Below are 13,587 nucleotides of genomic sequence, written 5' to 3'. Positions count from 1 at the left end.
AGCCTTGGCTGTCCTGGAACTCACTCTGTAGACCAGGCTGGCCTCGAACTCAGAAATCCACCTGCCTCTGCCTCCCGAGTGCTGGGATTAAAGGCGTACGCCACCACGCCCGGTAAATTTCCCATTTTTTGCAGAGCCTAATTTACATTGCTCCTGATGTTTGCCAATAACTATAATGCAGGCTATGACTATTTTGCTTATGAAACATACTTAATGACAGCAAATGATTTAACATAATATACAACATAATAATACTCATTATCTGGAGAGTTAATAGCTTTGCTCGTTTACTTTTACCTTATTTTCTATACATTATGAGGTTTAGATGTATCAGAGAGTAAATAATTGAATGTAATTATAAAGGATATTACTGAGTCCAAGAATGGCATCATAAACATGCTGTAATCATATTCTAATTTATTGAAAGATTCAATGGAAAAATCTATAAGCAGGCATAAATATCTTATTTTCAATTTTAATTTATTTTTGTGGTGCTGGGAACTGTACCTGAAGCAAAAGTAAGCACTGAAAAGACTGACCACCACTCCCTACCGGCGAGGCCTTTTATCAATAGTGTTTACTCAGCAGTCACGCGCTAGTGTTCTGTACTCACGGTGCAGAGATCAGAGAAGAATGCTTCCGGGTGTCCTGGTCTATCACTCTTTTGCCTTATTCCTTTAAGAAAGGGGTCTCTCACTGAGCCTGGAGCCAGGGGAACCTAGTGATGATCCTCCTGCCGTCACCCCCACAGGATGATGATTCCACGCACACAAACACACCCAGCTTTTCACCTGCCATGTGGGCTGGGATTACAACTCTTGCTTGGACAGCCAGTGTTCCGACTACTCACTGGTGGGTGTTAGTCTTCCTGCCGCTGCCTCCCAAGGGCTGGGACTATAAATGTGTATTACCATGTTCAGCTTTCAAATTCTATCTTAACTAGATATTAAAAACAAAAACAAAAACCAAAAATCACAGCTGGAGAGATGGTTAAGAGCACATGCTCCTCTTCCAGAGGCCTCAGGTTCTAGTCTCAGCACCCACATGGAAGCTCACAATGTCTGTAACTACAGTTCCAGGGGAGCTGACACTCTCTTCTCAACTCTGCAGGCATCAGGTAGGCACATGATGCACAGACATGCATGCAGAAAGAAATACTCATACACATAAAATAAAAATCACCAAAAAAAAAAAAATATATATATATATATGTGTATATATATATATATATATGAGTTTATATACTCACCTGGGGACCACCATATATGAATAGCACAGTGGGGTATTTCTTTCCAGGTTGTAGGTCATGAGGCTTATACAACATTCCATACAGTGTAAATCCAGTAGTACTTTCAAAAGAAAAAATTTCTGGAGGGGTGTAGTCAGGAAGAGGACCTATGGGTAGCAACAGAGCCATAAAGAAGTTCTCAGAGGAACCATGCAACCTGAAGTCCAAGAACGAAGTATCAAGACTAAGTTTCCCACCCACCAACAACTACAGCCCTCTCTCAGGTAAGACAAGCAATAAGCAGGCATTTCAAAACAAAATGAATCAAGACCGAGCTGTCTTTTTCAGATGCAGGTGCACAGAGTTCTGCATAGCCCTTGGAGCCTAGGTGGTGTATGTATAGAGCTAAATATCTGGTGCCGAGTTCAGACTTCACTTATGGGTGGTGAAACCACACACCTGACCAGCAACAGGCAAGTATTTCAAGAAAGCTGTGGGCAATGACAAGAATCTTATATTTAACTCAGTCTTCCCCAGTCTTTAGCTCACTAAGGCCTGTGCACAGTGATGTCACATTAGGCAGAGATTATTAGCATTTGCCAACTGTATTCCTGAACTTTAAAGGACATACAAACCCTTTCATCTACACCAGTTTACATTTTTTAAAAAATTATTTAATGAGTCTGGAGAGATGGCTCAGTGCTTAAGAGCATTGACTGTTCTTCTTCGAGAGGACCTGGGTTCAATTCCCATTACCCACAATGCAGTTCACAACTGTCTGTAACTCCAGTTCAAGGTGATCTGATAACCTGACAGAGGCATACATCCAGGCAAAACTCCAATGCACATGAAATTAAAAAAAAAAAAAATTATTTATTTTTTAAGGGTCTTTCTACATAGCCCTGGCTATTCTGGAACTTGTTTCAGGCTGGCCTCAAACTCACAGAGAACCACCTGCTTTTGTCTTCTGTGTGCTAAAATTAAAGGTGCATACCACCACACCCAGTTTCTTATTATTTGTGTGTTGCATAAAATGTGTGTGTGGTGCAGGTATGAGTGTAAAAGTTTCTATACCTATGCCCACTCATGTGATAGCCAAAAAAAAAAAAAAAAAAAAAAAAAAACCAGGTGCACTCCATCAATTTCCACACTATTGCCTCAAAACAATCCCTGACTTAGAAACTTGTCATTTCTGCTAGGCCGCCTGACTGTTAAGGTCCTGGGATCCACCTATGTCCTTTCTCCAGTGCAGAATTACAAGTATACCTGGCTGTTTTACAGGTTCTGAAGATTAGAACTCAAGCACTCTTACCCACTGAGCCATCTCCTCAGCCCCACATTTTTTTTTTTTTTTTTTTTGCTTTTTGTGAGACAGGGTTTCTCTGTGTAGCCCATGCTGGCCTTGAACCCCACAATTTTTTAAAAAAGATTTATTTACTTTTGTATTTGAGCACACTGTACTCATGTATACCAGAAGAGAGCATCAGATCCCACTACAGATGGTTGTGAGTCACTATGTGGTCACTGATAACTGAACTCAGGACCTCTGGAAGAGCGGCCGGCACTCTTAACTGCTGAGCCATTTCTGCAGAACCCGCAGCCCGACACTGATACTTAAATCTTTTAGTCAAAAGTAATGAGTGAAAATACTTAACATAAAAGTAGATTTAAAGACAGAGACATGTGAAACAGTCTATTCTTTACATGTAAGAAATTGTAGTGGCTGGCAGGGAGTGGTGGCACATACCTTTAATCCCACCACTTCAGGGGGAACACACATTAATATAAATAAAAATAATAAAAATAAATCTTAAAAAAAAAAGATTGTGATAGGTATCTTTTCAATTGTGTCTGTGAGGGATTGTCTAGACTAGGCTAATTGAGGAAGAACCCCATAATGTGGATGGCATGACTGGGGTCCCTGACAGAATAAAAAGGACAAGGGTTGGAGGAGCTGCAGCTCTTTGCTTTCTGACTGTGTATACCATGTGACTGTCAGCCACCTAAAGCTCCCTGTACTGCCCCATGACTCCCTTCTTTCAGACTGTACCTTGTACCTTGAATCAGAATGACCCTTTCCACAAACGTTTCTGTCAGCTATGGTGTCCCAGCCAAATGCAAACAGAAATGCCCAGCAGAAAGCAAACATTTGAAAAGCAGATAAGCTCATGCCTGAAATAACAGTACTTAGGAGGCCAAGGCACAAGGATTGCTGAGTTTCAGGCTAGCCTGGGTTGCAGAGTAAGGTCAAGCCAGTGCTCTTTGCGCCTATAGTAAGCAAGTGTGCTGGCTACTATTAAGAGGACCACTGTAAAGACTTGAAACTTCCAGAAATCAGCCAAGTGGTTGTTCCCTAAAGCATCACCCTTTCTGCTCAAAAGATCTTACTTGTTTAGAATACATTATCTTAATCTACTTTTTTTTTTTTTTTTTTTTTCAAGACAGGGTTTCTCTGTATAGCCCTGGCTGTCCTGGAACTCACTTTGCAGAGCAGGCTGGCCTCGAACTCAGAAATCTGCCTGCCTCTGCCTCCTGAGTACTGGGATTAAAGGCATGTGCCACCACGCCCAGGCTTAATCTATTTTTTAAAAAGGCTTTCCAGACATGTTCCTGCTCAGATGAGAGGCAACCCAAGCTCATTCAGCAGTTGACAGAACAGGAAGTGAGGTCTACCAGAAGCTAAGTAGCCCAGGGACAGGCAGGGCTGAGCAAGGGGAAGACAGCCCAAGAGACATAGGCCACAGCATAGTGCACTGTGATAACAATCCAGGTTTAGGGAGAGGTACCTGCTGAATCCAAAATGGTGGCCCAAAATTCCTTTGTTTTATGAACTGGGTCATCCTCAGGACTTGAGAGTTTGTAGAGGGACACACAGTGCGGATTCTTCTGGTTGCTGTACTTACTTATGAAGAAGTCACAATGCTAGAGAAAAGAAAGACGACAATGGCTTTCCAGAGGAAAGTTAGGGAAGGCTACCTGTGGTCACACACACCAATGCGGAGCAAGAGGACAGTGGGAGTTTAACAAATGATGCAAACACAATGCTGCCTAGATGAGGCTTCTGTGGGTCAATGTCACCAACTTTCACATTGTTCAAAAGGAATGCTATGTGAAGGTAGGCTTTCTATGACAGGATCCCTCCCACCTGGGACACAGTACCCGGCTGAGGCAGCAGGAGTGTGAGTAGCCGCGGTCAGTCAGCCTCACCACTTCACCAGGATTTGCATAACTGGTCACGTACAGATGATGCTCCAAAGGAGAGTCTTTGGTGCCTTCAAAGTACACCAGCTTTCTGGCTTCATCAACCCAGATCTGCAAAAGTCACAGCACAAATCAATACTAGCACAGTTCTGACAAAGCCAACAACACAGAGCCCCCATCTCCAACAGAATCAGTCAAGTTCTCAGGCTTGGGCTTCTTTTATCTTTCTTTTCTACCAGTGATAATGTGAGCTAGTTTTCTTTACTTTTCTTTTTTCTTTCTTTCTTTTTTTGTTTTGTTTTGTTGTTATTTTGTTTGTTTGTTTGTTTTTCGAGACAGGGTTTCTCTGTGTATGGTGGTCCTGGAACTCACTCTGTAGACCAGGCGGGCCTTGAACTCAGAAATCCGCCTGCCTCTGCCTCCCAAGTGCTGGGATTAAAGGTGTGCACCACCACGCCCGGCGCTGGTTTTACTTATGGCTAAAACCCTACTTTATCCACAAGGTAAAAGGCTGAGTTACACACATTGGGATAATGTCTTGACCAAGTGCATTCTGTACTTTCCTTAAAATAAGACAATTATTTCCTTATAGAAAATCCCTCTGGGGAAATACCCTATATAACGCCTCATTTGCCCACTTAGAAATGATTAATATTATTTCTCTCTTAGCTTAGTACTTTTTAAAGATCTTTCCTACAAATTTGCCAAAGCATTTTATCTACCAAGCTGAGAAATAACTGGAACCAACCAGCTTCAGCCAGCATGTAGTTTATGAATTAAGTAAGAGCAGGACTTACTGTAGCACTGACACTGGAGAAGACCCAGTGTCCCAGCCCTGGATAAGGTCTTTTAAGTTACTATCTGACACAGAATTTACTTAATATTCTACACAAACTACAACAATCTAAAGAAACAGTTTTCTCTCACTGTTACTTTAAAAATATTCTACTAGCCTACTGAAATTTTATTAGAATTTAAAATGCTTTATAGAAATAAAGGAGATTCTAAACGTATCTGAAATGTGTGTGTGTCTCTCTCTCTCTCTTTTGTTTTTGTTTTTTTGTTTTTGTTTTTTTGAGACAGAGTTTCTCTGTGTAGCCCTGGCTGTCCTGGAACTCACTCTGTAGACCAGGCTGGCCTTGAACTCAGAAATCCACCTGCCTCTGCCTCCCGAGTGCTGGGATTAAAGGCATGCACCACCACGCCTGGCTCCACACACACTTCAATATTAACTTTTTAACGTAGATGCATCCATCCCTAAATGAGCACAGTTGCTGTAGGAAACAAACATTCAAGAGTCCCCACAAGCATGTGCCATCTCTTTAGAAGGTCAGGGCTGGTTTTACTGCAGGGACTCAGGCCCCCTACACTGTCCTCCACGTTTATACAAGTCTGTTCTCTGTTTCATGTGAGAACTTCTATCCAGTAGGATTAGACTCTCTAGGAATGTTGAACAGATTGCTGGGCCCTACCACCACTTTCTGAGGAGGGCTGGGCCGAGCTAAATCTGTGTTTCTAACATGGTCCCTCATGACTGTCATGCTCCATTCTTGGTCTGGAACCACACTCTGAGTATCACCTCAATTCCAAGAGTCACATAGGCTGAAGCCTGAAAGCTTACAGCTGTTGCCTAGAGAAGTCTGAGAAGAACAGAGGGACTTGTAAAAGCTGAGGAGGAAAAAGGCAACACAGAGACCAGAAACAAAGCAAACATACAGAGAAATAGGGAAGAATTTGAGAGGAACAAACACGCCACAAAAACTAGAATGATGTGGAGATGGATGCACACAGGGTGAACAGGGAGTTATTTAGGTTGTCCAAATAATCCTCTGCTCATTCAATTTTGGGATTTATGTCAGAATCATCTAGTAGCTCTTAACCCCAACTACTACAATTCCTGCAATTAAATAAATTGGTGCCACACACACAAGTGTGACACAGCATGCATGTGGCAAATAGAGGACAAAATGAGGGAGTCACACCTGTCCTACCACGTAGGCTCCAGGAATGCAGCCTTAGCTGTAAGACTCAGCAGCAAGTACCTTCACCTACAGAGACATCTTGATGGCTCAGGAAATTTACCTCAGTATAATTTGTTATTAGAACCTAGAATTCCACAATGAGATTCATGGCCTGTCTGCTCTACAGAGTGAAGTTCAAGGCCAAGCTGGAAACTTAGCAAGAAAGACCCAGTCCCAAAATAAGAACACAAAAAGAGCTGGGATGTAGCTTAAACCTAGAGCACCTGCTCAGCGTCTTCAGGCTGAGTCTAATCCCTAGTGTTGACCTAGAAATGCACAAACAAGTGCTCTCATTGAATTGTTACTGAAAGCCACGTGCTCAGAGCACAGATTTTCCCTGTTAACCTATGCTAAAAAGGTTAAATCTGTGAGATAACAGGTAAATAGAAGAACATTTCTACCTCAGGAATGCTAAATATAATTTCCAATTAAAAACATGAACAGTCTATCATGTCTAAAAATAGTGTTCAGGTTATTTGTGAACTCATAACAACTTTGTTAAACTCAACATACAAACTGTTTCCTTACTAAATGGCAATAATATATCTAGCAATGGTGATCTGGACTGGCTTAAAAGCACCGGCTGCTCTTCCGTAGGACTCTGGTTATATTCTCAGCAGGTGCATGGAGCTAAGAACTGTTTGTAACTCCAGTCTGAGGGGATCTGACACACTCTTCTGGCCTCTGCAGGCACCAGGTGTGCATGTGGTACACCCAGGTGGAACACCCATACACACACACACACACACACACACACACACACATAAATAATTAAAAATGTCAGTCTTTAGTACTAGAATGAATCTTATGACTATACCCATAAAATAGGTGAGCTTTATAATTTAAAATAAATCTTTTTAAAGACAGGGTCTTAGCCCTGGGTATCCTGAAGCTTGCTACGCAGACCAGGCTGGCCTCAAGCTCACAGAGATTCACTTGCTTCTGCCTCCCAAGTGCTATAAGGAAAGGTGTGAGCCTCCACACCTGATTAAACTAACATTCTTTCCTGGTAACAGCTTGCATTCCCTCAGGCTCTAACTTGCTACTGTAAAACACTACTGGGGTCCTACACACACACACACACACACACACACACACACATTGCATTATTCATTTTTCTGCACTGTATTTGCAGAGCAGAGGTTGACCAAACATATTAGTAGAATAAAAGACATACATTTGATCCATGCCGGCCAAGTACTTCCCATTCACCACTGGTAATTGCTATTTCCTCTTTGATAGGACACTTGAAATCACCTGAAAATGAATACAATCAAAATTCAGTACATTATTCCAGAACATAAGCAAATGAAACAATGTAGAAAAGTTTTCTAAACTGTCTTTTCCAAAAAAGCTGCAATAAAACAAAAATAAAATCATCAATGTTAGGTTTGAGGTAATGAAAATGTTTTGGAACTAGATAAAGACAATTGTTGGTCATATTGTACTAAAAGTTATTTCAAATGGATACTAAAAATTACAGCTAAAAATATCCTGCTAGGCGTGGTGGCACACACTTTTAGTGCTAGGACTTGAGAGGCAAGGGGAGGTGGATCTCTGCAAGTCCGAGGCCAGTCTGGTCTTCATAGTGAGTTCTAGGACAGCCAGGGCTACACAGTAAGACTCTGTGATAAACAAACAAACAAAAAACCCAATGACAACAAAACCAACTTATAAGTTTTCAAAATGTTCAAGAGTGATAACTAAAAAAAAAATCCCAAAAAACAAAAAACAAAAACTCATGCAGAAAGTCTGAAAACAGAAAAATGCATCCTTTGAGGCAGTTTTACTATGTAACCTGGCTGCTCTGGAATTGGCTATGTAGACCAAGAACTGTCCTGGAACTCACAGAGATGCACCCACTCCTGCCTCCTCAGTGCTGGAATAGAAGGAGTGTGCCATCACATCCAACCAAAGGAGATTATATGGTAAAGCCAGAAAAACAGTACCTGCCTTCTTGGGTACTGATCCAACATGGAGGTTAAGTAAGCTGACAGGACATTTGTTCTGGAAATGCAACAAACCATTTTAAAAGCAAAGAAGAAAAATTTTAATGCAATTCTTTTTCACTTGCCAAAAATTAAATTGGCTATTTTTAGCCACACTAATGTCAAATGTCCCATATGCCTGCCTGAGAGTCTGTCTGGATGGGGCCTCTTCAGAGGTCTAAGGAAGAGACTGAAAAATGAAAACCATTTCTTTCTTCCAGCTGCCAAGATCTCGGGAAACAGCCAAGGATGGTGAGTTAAGAAATCAACCTTGGGGGCTGGTGAGATGGCTCAGTGGGTAAGAGCACCCGACTGCTCTTCCAAAGGTCCAGAGTTCAAATCCCAGCAACCACATGGTGGCTCATAACCATCCGTAACAAGATCTGACTCCCTCTTCTGGAGTGTCTGAAGATAGTTACAGTGTACTTACATATAATAAATAAATAAATCTAAAAAAAAAAAAAAAAAATCAACCTTATTTTTCTGAGACACAGAAGTGTAGCTTGCTATTTTATGATGGGGAAATGTATATAACACATCACTATGAGCAACAGGAGTTTCATATCACAGCTAAAACAGGGAGAAAGAAAGAAGGAGAAAGAAAAAAAAAACCAAGTGAACATACTCACAAAGCAAAAAAATAACTTGAGATGAAGCAATTAAAAACATACATACATACATACTTACATACATACATACATGGCCAAGCATCTGCAAAGGGGTGCTGATGGGAGCAGGGACCTGGTCCTGAGGTTGGCTCACTGAGCAGTAACAGACTGTAAAATGCAGTACTGCTCCAGAAGAGCTGTCTTAGCTCTTTGCCCCTCCCTCTGGTTTGAGCGTACTCACCCCTGAGCGACAGGGGAACTGGTGAGGCAGTTTTAAGTCCAGGGCTAAGCTAAGCTGAAGCTCCCAGGAAGAAGCTCTGTTGGGATTTATAAGACCTAGTCTATCTCTAAAGAAACGCACATAGTCATATATAGTATTGACTTGGTTGGATTCAAGCTCACTGCTCCCCAAATGCCAGTAATTAAAAGACCATTCAGAAAAACCTAAGAATCCAAAGAACTTGGATAGGTATTTCTCTCATCATTCATTAGGGAACCTGTATCAAAACCACGGGATGCCTCTTCAGGCTGGCTTGGTGACAGGTGTGAGGCCAGTTACTTAGTCACCTTCTCAGACTGTCTCAAACAAAATCCAAAAAGTGCTAGGGATGTAACTCAGTGACAGTCTAAGGCTCAGTCTCTAGTATAGTGTTCATGTGTATGAAAAGAAAGTACTTAAATGTAAAATACCACTTTACATTTATTAGAGTGAAAACAAAAACAAAACAAAACAAAACCGCCACAACCAGGTGTTATGACACACACCTTTAATCCCAGCACCCAGGAGGCAGAAGCAGGATAACTCAGTGTGTTCAAGGCCAACCTGGTCTACAGAGTGAGTTCTGGGACAGCCAGGGCTACACAGTCAGATCCTGTCTTGAGAAAAATCAATTAAAAAAAAGTTCACAACAACAACAAAAAAGATAAAACTCATCCACACAAAAGCAAGAAGACAGAAACTAACAAGTGCTGTCAAGGATATAAAGAAATAAAACTTGGCCTGTGGAGTGGCACATACCTGTAATGTCAGCACAGGGGAGGGAGGGTGAGACAGGGTTGTGGAGAACTGGAAGGAAGCCTGAACTCCAGAATACAATTCTGTCTTTAAAAACCAAACAAACCAAACTAATCCCTGAGGCTGCAGAGACAGCTCAGTAGTTAAGAGCACCTGTCCTAGCCGGGCGTGGTGGCGTACGCCTTTAATCCCAGCACTGCGGAGGCAAAGGCAGGCGGATTTCTGAGTTTGAGGCCCGCCTGGTCTGCGAAGTGAGTTCCAGAGTTCCAGGACAGCCAAGGCTACACAGAGAAACCCTGTCTCGAAAAACAAAAAAAAAAAAAAAACCAAAACAAACAAACAAACAAAAAAAGCACTTGTCCTGATAGAGGGTTGGTCCCAGGATTGGTCCCCAGAACTGACACAGTGGCTCACAACCATCTGTAACTTCAGTTCCAGGATATCTATCCCTTCCCCCAACTTCCATGTACACAGGCATACATGCAGGGCAAACCATTCTTACATGTAGAAATTAAATAAACATATCCCCCAAACATTAACAAGCAAACCAACAAAGCAACAAAAGCTCTTGCATATTGCTATTAGGAATATAAAAAAGTGTAACCCCGGGGGAGGGGGGATATAGGGGATTTTCGGAGAGGAAACTATCGCATTTGAAATGTAAATGAAAACATCTAATTAAAAAAAAGAAAAAACAAACCAAGTGTAACCCTTACCATTGGTTTGCTAATGATGAAAATTAAATATAATATATGAGTCATGCATTGACCTTCTGGTAGCAATTCCCAAAACAATGGAAAGCCAAGAGAGGAACATACATGGCCATAGCAGTATCATATAAAGCAACCCAGGTATCCATCAAGAAACGCTGGATAGCCGGGCGTGGTGGCACACGCCTTTAATCCCAGCACTTAGGAGGCAGAGGCAGGCAGATTTCTGAGTTTGAGGCCAGCCTGCTCTACAAAGTGAGTTCCAAGACAGCCAGGGCTATACAGAGAAATCCTGTCTCAAAAAAACCAAAAAAAAAGAAACACTGAATAAACAAATATATATACTACATATACTATATATATGACATATGCTACAAATATATCGGTATATATGTAGTTTTAAAAGATTTATTTATTTTTATTGTATGTGTATGTGTGAACACCTGCAAACAGGTATGTGTACTACATGTATGCCTGGTCACTGTCCATGGAAGACAGAAGGCAGCCCTGGATCCCCTGGAACTGGAGTTATGGATAGCTGTGAGCTGCTGGGAACAGAATCTGGGCTCTGTTCAAGAATAACAAGTGCTCTTAACCTTTGAGCTCTCTCTCTAGTATCCCTATACTAGTTTTATTTTGCAAAAGCCTAGTGTAGTGGCACAAGCTTTCAATCCCAAACTTTCACTTGCGTGGCAGAAGCAGGCGGATCTCTGCCAGCTTGAGGCCAGCCTGGTTTGCATAATGAGTTGAAGGCCAGCCAGACCTGTGTAGTGAGACTGTGTCTTTTTTTTTTTTTTTTTTTAAGTTATTTATATATAAAAATAACATGGAGCTCCTTTTTTCCTTCAGTTTTAGTATATGTGCTGCCAAGGCAAGCACTGTGTGCTCATTTCAAACAAATTAAAAATTGTAATCAAGGCAATGGTATCATAAAAATAGGTATTCTAATCACTCAGAGATTGCCCACTATTAATAACATGTACTCATTGAGAATTTGCTGGTTTCTGCATGCACAGACTGGCGTTTCAGTTAATATATATGGTTACCGAAACAAGTCCTGATGCTTATGAAGAATATAAAAAAGACATTGTGGTTGGTGAGATGGCTCAGTGGGTAAAGGTCCTTGACATCAAGTCTGATGTCCTGAGTTTCATCTTTGAAACCCACACACAGAAGGGTAGAACTGTTTCCTCCAAGCTGTTTTCTGACCTGCACATCCTTGCTCTATGATGCATATACGCAAAACAAATAAAATATAAAGACATTAAGTACATAAATAAGGAAGGCTTCTTACTTGGGGCAGGTAGTCCACCACTGGACCGTTTATATTTGCTCTCCTTTAAAATGGATGTGATTTTATACAGATGACGAAAACCTGTTTTGCATTCAGAGGCAAAAATAAACTCAATTTCATCTTCATGAGTTTGAGGAAAAACATGAAAAATATCGTGGATCTGCAAAATGAACAGCTTAATTTACTATATGCATTAATAAATACACTCCATAGATAACCAAGCATCAGTGGTTCGTGTGAGAATAGGTTCTGCCTGGCCTTTACATTTATTTTACTTTACACAAAGATTTCACACACTGAGATGTAAACATTTCCAAATGGAAGACAGCAAAGAGTGACATGACCACGGCTATCTATCCCCTCCATCTCTATCCTCTCTGAAGCACAGACAGCTTATAGCAGTATAAATCTTACTACCCAGGCAAGGAGAATGGCATGCTTTACTTTTGTTTTCCAAAGAGAGATATCCTAACAGCTGAAGGAAAACAGATGTGCATCTGTTTTGAGTGAATCACAGGAAGCATGCTTTCAAATAGAGAAACAGAGAAATGTTTTTATTTTATATCTAATTTTTATGTTTAAATGTGAAACTCAACTTAAAACTAGTATATTTGGTATAGTTTGCTAACTTAAAAAATAGTTTCAAGACACAATTCTTGAAGGTCTTCTCAGAAGCACAGAAGCCGGAGCTGAGGCTGTGGGCTCACTACCCTGTATGTGCAGGGCCACATCTGCAGCACTCCTGAGCTGCCATTTCAATAGTATCTACTTCCTGCTACAAATTACTCCATTCTGGAACCATCATTCCAACTCAAAATGTTCATGGTTTCTTTAAACTTAAGGATGCATTTTGCTATAGAATTCCATCTGCCTGAGTATCCTGAGAAAATACACAGCCAAGTTCAAGAACAGAAATGCATACATTTATCCAGATGTCTGTTGTTTCTTCATAGATGATGAGTGGTGTCACAGAGTCAGGAACTGACTCTATGAGTCTCTGTCTGTCCATGGCATCATCTTCTACTGGGATGAATAACTCAGGGGAGATCAGAACTATCTGCAGGTGAGTCTGGGAACGGTCTAGTAGGATGGACCAGGCACTGTTCAAAGGAACAAGGAGAAATCAGGAATATAGCAAGCTCTCAGAAAATGAATAACCTCTGTTCTCTCCCTCGGTACCTATCAATTTTTTTTTTTTTTTTTGAGGACAGGGTCTTTAGAAAGCCTACAGCGCTGACATTCTAAACTCTGGATCTAAGGTAGTTGTAATGAAGAGACAATTTAACATACGCACTGTTTTCCCTCTGGAGTCCATCCGGCTCTGGCAATATATTCAACTCCCTCAAACAGAATCTCGAAAGGTTGAACCAGTTCTTTATCTATGATATCTATAATCTAGTAGGAAGAAAAGGGAATATAGTTATAGAAGAGAGAAAATAACACTCACTAGTCTAGTCTTCTTATGTCACATTCTTTTGTTTGTTGGGTTTTTTTTTTTTTTTTTTTTTTTTTTTTTTTTTTT

General features: G+C 41.0%; 1 protein-coding gene across 3 annotated transcripts in view; it reads right to left on the bottom strand.

The window, feature by feature from the left end:
- Positions 1-13,587, bottom strand: part of Dpp8 (dipeptidyl peptidase 8) — a 60,371-nt gene that overhangs the window by 21,087 nt on the left and 25,697 nt on the right. For all 3 annotated transcript variants that reach the window (XM_021208083.2, XM_029542918.1, XM_021208084.2), the window contains exons 10-16: positions 13,360-13,460; positions 12,988-13,165; positions 12,066-12,225; positions 7,628-7,707; positions 4,388-4,540; positions 4,015-4,150; positions 1,250-1,395 (exon numbers count right to left, since the gene is read on the bottom strand). In XM_021208083.2, the coding sequence (XP_021063742.1) occupies positions 1,250-1,395; positions 4,015-4,150; positions 4,388-4,540; positions 7,628-7,707; positions 12,066-12,225; positions 12,988-13,165; positions 13,360-13,460 (954 nt within the window). The remainder of the gene's footprint in view (positions 1-1,249; positions 1,396-4,014; positions 4,151-4,387; positions 4,541-7,627; positions 7,708-12,065; positions 12,226-12,987; positions 13,166-13,359; positions 13,461-13,587) is intronic.

Source organism: Mus pahari, chromosome 10 (assembly GCF_900095145.1).
Source record: "Mus pahari chromosome 10, PAHARI_EIJ_v1.1, whole genome shotgun sequence".
In the NCBI taxonomy this organism is placed as follows: domain Eukaryota; kingdom Metazoa; phylum Chordata; class Mammalia; order Rodentia; family Muridae; genus Mus; species Mus pahari.
Note: the sequence above shows the minus strand (reverse complement) of the source record. Positions and strands in the feature narration are given on the sequence as shown.